The following is an 11,302-nucleotide window of genomic DNA, read 5'->3' on the forward strand; positions in this document are numbered from 1 at the left end:
TTACAAAATAAACTAGACGAATTCATATTTTTGTTCAGAATTGAAGAACATTTGCATAGATTAGTCCTTATTCTTCCACCACACTGAAAACATGATGGTCATCACACCTGACAGTCTACTCTGCCATGGCCAAGACCTTCCATGGACAGTGGAAGCAGCTCACTACATCATGAAAATGAGCAGACCCAGAATAACAGCACTGTCCATTCTTTCAGCGTGTGTTCTAAATGTACATTTAACCAGTATGCCCTTTCCTTTCTCACTATCAACACTTATACTTCAAAGCTTATCATGGTGCAAGAAAGACAAATGTTCGGTTGTGGCAATTCAGCAGAAAACACTATCTACAGTTCATCAAAGGCAAGTGCTATGCCAGGACTGGATAAATGGCAATCTCTTCCTGGTGCATCGCAGTGTAACTTGGACAAGCTGAAGTAAGAATGAGTCCTTTAAAAGCAATTCGGCTTTATTACTAAACTGCACATCAGGAGACAAATAGGAAAGAAAGCATATTCATGACCCACCAACAATGAAGGTTTTGGGAAATTAACAGAAATTGGAAAAAACCTTTGTAAGGCTGACCATAGACTTGGAAGGGTGGTTGGACAAGCATGTACAAGCTGACCGATCCCAGCAAGAGCTGGACAAAGACCAAAAGCAGGGACAGCGGCACAAAGGGAGGAAGCACCGGCTTTTTTTTTTTTTCTTTGGGGGGTAGATGGGACAAAAGTATGGGGACATGCTTTATAAATTGTCCAATAAATTACCCCTCCTCCAATGTCATCATATAACAACTGTCCCAAAATCCAGCTCAAAAACAGCAGAATACACACTTGCCTTGCACATAGGTTAGGAAAATGTCTTTGGTTGTCATCGCTACTCAAAATGGCAAATCAGCCAAAAGCAGGCCTCTCAGTTGTGATAGGTACCCTCATTTTACCAATTCGTGATAGGCAACCTATTCCTTAACAATAAGTTTACAAAGCAGCAAGATACAAATGCACTGCTTTGTGTTACTAAGCACAGCTAGTATGTCTAGGGGGTGTACAGGATTTACTAACAATTTAACCACTTGCCCTCCAGAGGATTTACCCCCCCCCCCCTTCCTGACCGGGCCATTTTTGCGATACAGCGCTGCATTATTTTAACTGACAATTGCATAATCATGCAACACTGCACCTAAATGAAATTCATGTCCTTTTTTTCCCCCACAAATTGAACTTTCAGTGGTATTTGATCGCCTGTGCGTTTATTTCTTCCACTATAAACAAAAGAGACTGACAAATTTGAAAAAAAATTTTTTTGACTTTTTGCTATAAATTATATCCAATAAAAATATAATTGCTTCATAAATTTTGGCAGAAAATGTATTCTGCTACATGTGTGTGCTACAAAAAAAAAATTACAATACATGTAAATTAATTGGTTTACGTGAAAGTTATAGCGTCTACAAATGGTGGTGTGTGACACACACACACACTTTTTCTTAAATACTAGTAATGGCGGCGATCAGCGATTTATAGCGGGCATTCTGACACAACTGGGAACTGATCAACTGCCACTGACATCCCAATGACACTAATACAGTGATCAGTGCTAATAAAAAGCACTGACACTGTACTAATGACACTCGGCAGGAAGGGGTTAACATCTGAGGCAATCAAAGGGTTAACTGTGTGTTGTATGCGGTTTTTACTGTGTGTGCTGTGTGTGTTTTACTAGGGAAACTTGCTGCTTTGTATTGCTCTGCATAGCAATACAAAGCAGCATGTCGGTGCTGACAGGAGAGAGATCTGTGTTGTTTACACACAGACTTCTCCCCTTTCACTGTTGTACCGGTGCCGGCGGGGAATCTCCAGCGGGGACCCAGTGATCGACAACTGTAGCCGCCAATGGACCTTTGTCCCATTGGGGAGATTTAAATGTACTTCCTATCCCATAGACAAACAGGAAGTGAGAGAAAATCCCAGCAAAGAAATGGAATGTCTTGGGTGAATCTCTGGGGGCACAGGCAGCAATAAAAACTGACAAGGGATCTAATTAATCTCCACTCTGTCCAAAACTAAAAAAAAAAAAAGAGAAAAAAAAACTTTGCCTTTAGTTATATGTTAACAAAAACACCTTAAAAAGGTGATCAAAGGCAGAAGGTGTTTTTTTTTTTTTTTTTTTAACCTTTTTGCATTCTAGGCATGAAGGTAAAAAAAAACCTTCTGTGTGCTGCTCCCCCCACAGCCCTCCTAATACTTACCTGAGCCCCATCCCGATCCAGAGATGAGCACAAGAGCCTCGGCTGTCCTGATACTCCCTCTCCTCATTGGCGGAGACAGCAGCAGGAGCCACTGGTTCCCACTGCTGTCAATCACAGCCAATGAGGAGAAAGTGAGGGGGCGGAGCCAAGCCACGGCTCTGTGTCATATGGACGCATAGCGTTGGGCTCAGGAGTGAAAGCGCATTAGTGAACTGGGCAAGGGGGGGGGGGAGCTAGGCGTGCTGTCGGGGGACCCGAGAAGAGGAAGATCAGGGCTGCTCTGTGCAAAAGCATTACACAGAGCAGATAAAAATGACTGGCTTTAAAAATAACACAAAAAAACTAACATTTAATACCACTTATAAAGGAAGTTCTGCTACTTTCAACAAGCTACTAGCAGGCCTCAGCACTATCCATCACAAATAAAATACAGAATATGGTTCAGTGTCATGTCAGGGTCTGGCCAATGACATCACTAGTGATGACCTCACAGGATGTTGCTACAACAAACATAACGAACGTCAGCAGTGACGATAAAGTATAGTAGTACATTCCATCCGCCCATCATCTTCCAGAAACATAAATAAACAGAGGTCAGGGGACACTGCTCCTCAAGGAAGGCAAAGTACACACTGAATGCTGATTGATTAGCAGAGTCAAAAATATGACCAAAAATAAAACATTCTCAAAAGCACAGGGGGAAAAATGTAGGATTTTAAATTAAAGTATACAATTTGCTAATTGTTTACCTGACCAAAAAAAAATATATATATATATATATATATATATATATATATATATATATATATATATGTAAAGAGCATGCAACTGCAGAACATGAAATACATTTTAAACACATATGTGAATGATATAGAAAATGCTTGCAGCACTGGGGTCCTTGGTTTAAATCTCAGCTAGGACATGATCTGCATGTTCTCCCTGTGCTTGTATAGGTTTCCCATTACACTCCAAAGACATGCTGGTATATTAGTTTATATGTGTCCATATTAGCTGTGTACTAGGGATTTCCTCTCACTTCCTGTTGTGGCTATGGGACAGGAGGTGAAGGGAAATCTCCTCAATGAGACACAATGTCCAAAAAAAATCAAACCTGACAGAGGTTATATCACTCTCTTGAGCTCTATCCAAAATAAAAAGTTTTGCCTTTAGTTAGCCTTCTTTAATACTGAGTAAACCACTTTAAAGAAAAAAAAACAAAAAACAAACAAAAAAAAAACCATTCCCCTCTGGGTGGCCAATGTACATTGCAAGAATTTTAACAAACTTTGCTTCGAGTTCCTACCTTTTGTTATTCTGAAAACAAAATAGCCCTTTGTCTGTGTCCATGTGCAGAGTGAATCTGTATGGGAGAGCTTTTATAATTATCAATCAGCTGCTGCCCTTGCAAGGTTCTAAACAGGAAAACGTGGCAGGGTCTGCATCCCTTTTAGATGTAATTTCCCTTTGGGAGTATCTCACCAAAAATAACAATTTTATTGCAGGGGATGCCCAAAATCTGACTTGTATCTTCTGGGAAAATCAATGAAACAACCACACAGAAACTGACATTTCTGGGGAGCGTTCTGTACACCACCTGTGTACAGAACACCTTCAGGCTGCCATATTCCATTGCATTTTGCACAAATACAGTGCTGCAGAATGAAATAAAAAGGTAATTTTAATAACATTCAATTACAATATGACCTGTGTCTCAATTGTATATGCTGTAATTTTTTATTTGCTATTTTTTCCCCATAAAAGTGGAGTTACCCTTTAAAGCGGAACTTGTCAAAAACAATATTGGAGCATTAGCCAGGTTCCAATAACATACAGTACCTCCAATGATGTGTTCCTGACTGGTAGCTGCTGCTTCTTCCCTGAAAACTATTGGATTCAGATAATCCCCGACAGGGATGTAAGTGCAGAACTACCGTCGCAGAAACTGACGCACAATTATCACAGCAGGTCACTCCCTCTCCCGCACCTAAAATGATTATTTTCAAAAAATACAAGGTGTCCTGTGATTGGACAAGGGGCATATTAACTTCCACATCTTCCCTTGTCCAATTACAGAATGCCTTGTTGTCTTTGAAATTAATAAGAGTTTTAGAATGTGCAAACCACTATGATCACTGTGCGCCAGCACCAGCTGTCAGTTTAAAATAATACAAGGCATTCTGTGATTGGATAAGAGGGGATTGTGATGTTCATACACCCACTGTCCAATCACACTACGACTTGTTTGCTTTGAAAATAAATAAATGGAGGAGCAGCAGAGTGATCAACCTGCTGCTGTCACTGTGCTTCAGTCCCAACTGTCAGTTTCAAAGAACATTAGGTGTTCTGTAACTGGAAAATAGAACACAAAGTTTATTTACCCATTATCCAATCACAGAACCCCTTGTATAGTTTGAAAAAAAGATACGTTTCTTTATAAATGGAGGAGTGGGAGAGTAAGCGACCTGTTGTGATTGCTTTGCTCCAGCCCTGACTAAGTTTCAGCAGTAGAACATCTGCATGTTACACACTGACAACCCTGGAAACATAAGGCTGATCCATTCTAGCAGGCATCAATTCAGCTTCTCAATTGCGAGTGACTTTTTTTTCCTGAATAAAGCTGATCTCAATTAACTTCCTCAGAAACAACATTCAATTGCTACCTGAACCCAGACTGATTTCATCAAAATATCAGGGTTATAGGTCAAGTTGCCTTGAATGAAATACCAAACCTGACGTTTCAGGGTCTATATAATCAAGGAATATTGACGAGTCCTGCTACCTGAAACTTTTTGTTTTTGGTAAATGCCGGGTTGGATCACCCACAGTCTCCTTTGTCTCTTGGGAACAGCAATATGTCCATAAAATCTGGAGTTCCCGATTCTACTCCCCCATCTTGGAATAACGTCACAGCACCACATCAGGTGCTAATCTATAAAGGTGCCTTCAAAAAGATTATTATATTACGAAGGAAAGCTAACCCAATGCTTACAGTATCCTTTCATACAGTCCTATACTATACAGTACATCTTTGTTTTAAGTACTTCTAAAGTCTATTTCTTTTTTATACCTCAATGCCTGCTCTGCATTACGGTAAAAAAAAACAACTCCCTTTTATCTTTCCTATCCCCCTTCCCCACCCATCCCTAAACACTTACCCCTCCTCATGGCTCCAGCACCACCCCTCTCAATACCCAGTCTCACAGGAGACACAGAGCAGCAAGAGCCATTGGCTCCTGCAGCTGTCACTCAAATTTGGGGTGTGGCTTACCAGTGCTATGTCTGTCTATATGGACCTACACAGCCCAGTTTGAGAGAACATGCACAAGGGTGCCCCCATTGCACACCGCTTGCTAAGGTGGCACCCGGATAAAAGAGTTGGGAGAGCACCAAAGACGGACTAAAAAGGTCGAGGTAAGGGACCGCTCTGCGCAATATCTTTGTACAGTGCTTGCAAATAGAACCATATATTTAATTTTTTAAAAAAAATACGTTTAATATTCTATATCAGACATCACTAAATGGCGGACCACAGTCTGGACCAGGACAGTTCTATCGAGACCACCATCCAGTCCCCAGCACAGGTAAGTAATCTGGATGCCAAATGAATGGACAATGGGACTTTTCAGGTACTACTAACTGATTTACAACAATATTTTCCATAAATATCAACCTCTGTCATAAAAATGTTTAAAAAAATACAGGAGGTCCCGATTCACCTATAGGGCTCGTTCCTATGAGCACTTAGCCCCATGCTGCAGCCACAGCCATGTGTTTACTTTTCTTCCCACCACTGAGCTGCGTGCAGGCTGCCCAGATTAGTGAATAGGTGTGCTTCAACTGTAAGGACATGCAAGTCTATACACCTGTCTCTGCGTGACTGTCAAACTCACCTGTGTGGGCCGCACAGTCCATGAGTACCCATTCAATAATATGGACATCTTGTACACAGCTCAGTGGTAGGAAAAAAAAACAAAAACAAAAAGGCTTTGCCTGCTGCACAGAGCTGAGCTCCATGTGAGTAAGCCCATAAAGGTTTTTGGTTAAACCACATTTCAAATACTGTGTCCAGTTCTGCAGATCGCAACGTAAAAAAAAAAAAAAAAAAAAAAAAAGATGATATAGGACGTGTCCAGAGGTGGGCAACAAAAATCGTGAAGAGAACACATATCAGGAGAGACTTCGGGAACTTATTATGTACAGTCTGGAGGAAAGAAGGGAAAGGGGAGACATGATTGGAACCTTTAAAGCAGGACTCTGGGAATTTTATTTTCCCTGTGCAGTAGAGTTGTGCCCGCATTGCATGGGTTAACAGCTTGTTTTGTCTAGGGGTGAAGACAAAGCCGATACTCACATAATCCTTTGATCCTCCAGAAAATGGCACTCCCCCCACCTCCAGCAGTGGACTGGTCCTGACGTCCTCATGTCCATTGCCGTTCTATGGGCTTGATGACGTCAAGAATAGTCTACCGCATAAGATCGCTAAGCTGCAAGGGGGCAAAAGTGACAGGGACTGATGGTCTTGTGCTGGGAGGATCAAAAGTTAGGCGAGTATATCTCTCTAATCCCCTAGACAAAAACAAGTAGTTAACCCATGCAGTGTGGGCAAAGCCCCACTGCATGGGAGAAAAATAACATTTGCCTGGAGTTCTGCTTTAAACACATCAAGGGGTACAGTAGGACATTATTATTTTCATTATCAAGCTAAGATGAAGAACACGGGGGCATGACCTCAAACTAGCAGAAAAGTTCAAAACTAACATTAGATTGGGACAAACACAGGTCCATACTCAGGATTTTAAAAAATGGACCACTTGGTCTTTTCTGTCATCACTCTTCTGAGTCTATGCAAAATCCATTTAAAAGCAGCAGAGCCCCATGAACATCTATGAGGCTCCACTACTTCAGATCCCTGGCCAGAGATGAAGGGAAACCCAGAGACTTCTAGGTTTTCTGTAATTGGCTCGCACAGTGGTCACATGATTGGAAGAATGTTCGCTGTTTCCCAATCAGAAGTCTCGACTAAGAGCTGTTGGTGATGGCTCGGTCAGTGTGCTGGCCCACTTGGGCCACCGTGGACACGTATATGCAGCAGCTGGGCATTAAAGCCCACCATTCTTGCTGTTTCTTATACGAGTTAAGTAGTTGGCAAGAAGTCAAAGCAAATGCTGATTTTATCGATGTGGTAGAGATTTTCCTCAACACATTTCACAGACTGATGAATCAGTTTCTTCATTATGTCACATACTGTACAAATAATATATCTTAGAGATGGTCTTATTTTCCTGACAAAGCAGAAGAACGGACCTTCTCTATGGACCTTTCTGAGCAGTGGGATATTTGTTCTAATAAGACAATTTTTATGAAAATGTTGTATGTCTAGCACTTAAAAAGTCCCACCATCCTTTCATTTGGTGTTCAAGTTTGTTTATAAAAAACAAGAGAAAAAAAAAAAAAAGTTCGACTCTTCTCCAGCTCATTATGGTCAAAACCAGTCCTTGATTTACCTCCACTATTAGAAATCAGATTAGCATTTCCAAAAAGAAAATTGCAATTATGTATGGCCACCTAAAAAAGGGACAAAAAAACTGGACCACCGCCACCGTCTTGACGGACCATTGTCAGGACTTCATACCACGTTGTGATCAGTAGTATTTGGCAAAGGTTCCCCCCAGTAAACGTCTATTAGAGAACACTCATCTGAAACTCCTTCAACCCTTCAGATAAAGTCCCAATGCTTCAATTACAGCCAGTGACAACATCCCAAAATCCCAGCCTGGAGACCCTTAATGGGTGCAGAGGGGTAACCTGTCTGTATCACCGTACTCCTGCATTCTGATGACCAAAGTGCACAAGGAGCGTCGTGAACCTGAGTGACTTGTAGACCATTTCCTGAGCAATGTACAAAATGACACCTAAGGAATGAGGTCAGATGCAGAGTTCACACTGAGCACACCGCACTGACGACAATACCAATGTGGCTCTGGAGGTCAATACATCAATTTATTTATTTCAGGTACTTATATATACACAATACATCAATGTACGCACACTTCAGAAGTGTAATCAGAAGTGTATTCCTGAAACATTCCTCATTTCAGAAATATTATTAAAAGGCAATGTCCCCTCACATACAACATGATTACTGCTGGAAGAACACTGTTCACAACAATGGGAAAGTTTGACAAGCCTGCCCGACACTTCATAGATGGAGCTGATGATTTATTATTAGGCAGTACAGGGACCACACAGGTCTGGGGGCTGTCACCTCCACGGCACTCCGGGGGCAGAGGATCAGAAGACGCTGCACTCACTTTAGTCATTCAATTATAGACAAGAACACATCTTGGGGTCTGGGGTATTCAGAGGGATCATGGCTTCATGTCTTTCACCCAACCAGAAGAACATTCACTCTGCACCATCTACGGAGTCTTCTATCCCTTCACTGTACACGTCTATGTGCTCAGCCAGCACAGCTTCTCCTCACCCGCTCTACTCCTCGCCCTCATCCCTTCCTCCTGCCACCTTCCCTCCAAGCATCGCATCTACTAACAAAGCAGTAGTTGGCTGATAGGAGTCCAAGATACTCAGGCTGCAGCACACAGGGACCTGCACAGAGCCAGGCACCCAAGAACACAGGGATCTACATGGAGCTGGACACCTTAAGGCACCAGAACCTGCACACAGCACCCAAGTGCACAGGGACCTGCACACAGCACCCAAGTGCACAGGGACCTGCACACAGCACCCAAGTGCACAGGGACCTGCACACAGCACCCAAGTGCACAGGGACCTGCACACAGCACCCACGTGCACAGGGACCTGCACACAGCACCCAAGTGCACAGGGACCTGCACACAGCACCCACGTGCACAGGGACCTGCACACAGCACCCACGTGCACAGGGACCTGCACACAGCACCCACGTGCACAGGGACCTGCACACAGCACCCACGTGCACAGGGACCTGCACACAGCACCCACGTGCACAGGGACCTGCACACAGCACCCACGTGCACAGGGACCTGCACACAGCACCCACGTGCACAGGGACCTGCACACAGCACCCACGTGCACAGGGACCTGCACACAGCACCCACGTGCACAGGGACCTGCACACAGCACCCACGTGCACAGGGACCTGCACACAGCACCCACGTGCACAGGGACCTGCACACAGCACCCACGTGCACAGGGACCTGCACACAGCACCCACGTGCACAGGGACCTGCACACAGCACCCACGTGCACAGGGACCTGCACACAGCACCCAAGTGCACAGGGACCTGCACACAGCACCCACGTGCACAGGGACCTGCACACAGCACCCACGTGCACAGGGACCTGCACACAGCACCCACGTGCACAGGGACCTGCACACAGCACCCAAGAGCACAGGGACCTGCACACTGCACCCAAGAGCACAGGGACCTGCACACTGCACCCAAGAGCACAGGGACCTGCACACTGCACCCAAGAGCACAGGGACCTGCACACTGCACCCAAGAGCACAGGGACCTGCACACTGCACCCAAGAGCACAGGGACCTGCACACTGCACCCAAGAGCACAGGGACCTGCACACTGCACCCACGTGCACAGGGACCTGCACACAGCACCCACGTGCACAGGGACCTGCACACAGCACCCACGTGCACAGGGACCTGCACATTGCTGGGTACACATACATACAGGGACCTGCACCCTGCCAGGTACCTGAGAACATGGGCACCTACATGAATCTGGGTACCCTAAAACACTGAGACCTGCACACAGCACCCAAGAACACCGGGACCTGTACATAGTAGGGCACCCATACACACAGGGACCTGAACAGAACACCCTTGCATACAGGGACCTGCACCCATACATATAGACCTGCACCTGTACGTACATATATACATACATCTGCACCCATACACACAGGGATCTGCACCCATACATACATACATATATACATACATCTGCACCCATACACACAGGGATCTGCACCCATACATATATACATACATCTGCACCCAAACACACAGGGACCTGCAGTCATACACACAGGGACCTGCACCCATACACACATACATACATACATCTGCACCCATACACACAGGGACCTGCACCCATACAGGGACCTGTAGTCATACACACATACATACATACATCTGCACCTATACACACATACAGGGACCTGCTCCCATACACACATACAGGGACCTGCATCCATATACACAGGGACCTGCATCCATGCAAAGTTCTCAGCACCCCAGGAGATCTCCCAGTAGAGTGTCGCCCCCAGTCGGTGCTGTGCTGTGTATGGGGAATGTGTGGTTGGGGACAGCGGCTCTATCCGTCCCCCAGGACGAGTTCACATCCAAACTCCATGCAGCTGTAGTTGTCCAGTTGTGGGAAGTGTGGGTAAGTGGTCCTGCTGTCCTCCATTGCCCGGCTGTGTGGGATGAGTCCGGAGCACAGTGATCTATGTCCTCAGCCGGGACCCCGTGCAGTAAACTTACTTTCCCCGGTGTGTCCCCGCACTCTCCCGCACATGCCGGGGCAGGAAGTTTGTAGCCCCCCAGCCGGTGTCCCCCACCGCCCCCCCTCCCCCGCACACCCCCCGGGCGGACTGACACTTACTTCTCCCTGGCCTGGCTGTCGGACGGTACGCTGTTACTCTTGCCTTTGGCGTACATGCTTGCAGAAAGCTCCGATTGTCACACACCTGTCAACCGATCACAGCCTCCCCGGGAACAACCCCGTCACCATGGCGACACCAGCAGCGCCCTCCCTGATAGGCCCGCCCGGCGGCCGGCTCCGCCCCCTCGCCATGGTAACCAGTTTGACGGACAGGCTGATCCCCTCCTTCCCCTCCTCCCCCCTCTATGGTGTTCTCCCTCCTCCTCCCCGGCAGGCCGGGCTCGGAGCGCGCACACTGCCTCCTCCTCCTCCTTCGTCGTCTTCTCCTTTCCTCGGAGCTGGGGGGAGGAGGGGGGATTTGAAACCGTTCTGGAAGGATTTTTAAACAACTGGCTGTTCCGTATGCTGGGCGTCCGCCCTCCGCTGCCAG

General features: G+C 45.7%; 1 protein-coding gene across 3 annotated transcripts in view; it reads right to left on the reverse strand.

Annotated features, from left to right (window-relative positions):
• The window catches only part of SSBP2 (single stranded DNA binding protein 2), a 274,434-nt gene extending 263,403 nt beyond the window's left edge, over nt 1–11,031 (reverse strand). For 2 of the 3 annotated variants that reach the window (XM_089693231.1, XM_089693230.1), the window contains exon 1: nt 10,873–11,030. In XM_089693231.1, the coding sequence (XP_089549357.1) occupies nt 10,873–10,928 (56 nt within the window). In that variant the 5' untranslated portion in view covers nt 10,929–11,030. Of the gene's footprint in view, nt 1–10,872 lie in introns of all 3 variants that reach the window. The other variant, XM_089693232.1, reaches the window with a different exon arrangement.
• Nucleotides 11,032–11,302: the final 271 nt, after the last annotated feature.

Source organism: Staurois parvus, unplaced genomic scaffold (assembly GCF_062004578.1).
Source record: "Staurois parvus isolate SC_StPar_1 unplaced genomic scaffold, SC_StPar_1.0 ptg000618l, whole genome shotgun sequence".
NCBI classification, from domain to species: Eukaryota; Metazoa; Chordata; class Amphibia; order Anura; family Ranidae; genus Staurois; species Staurois parvus.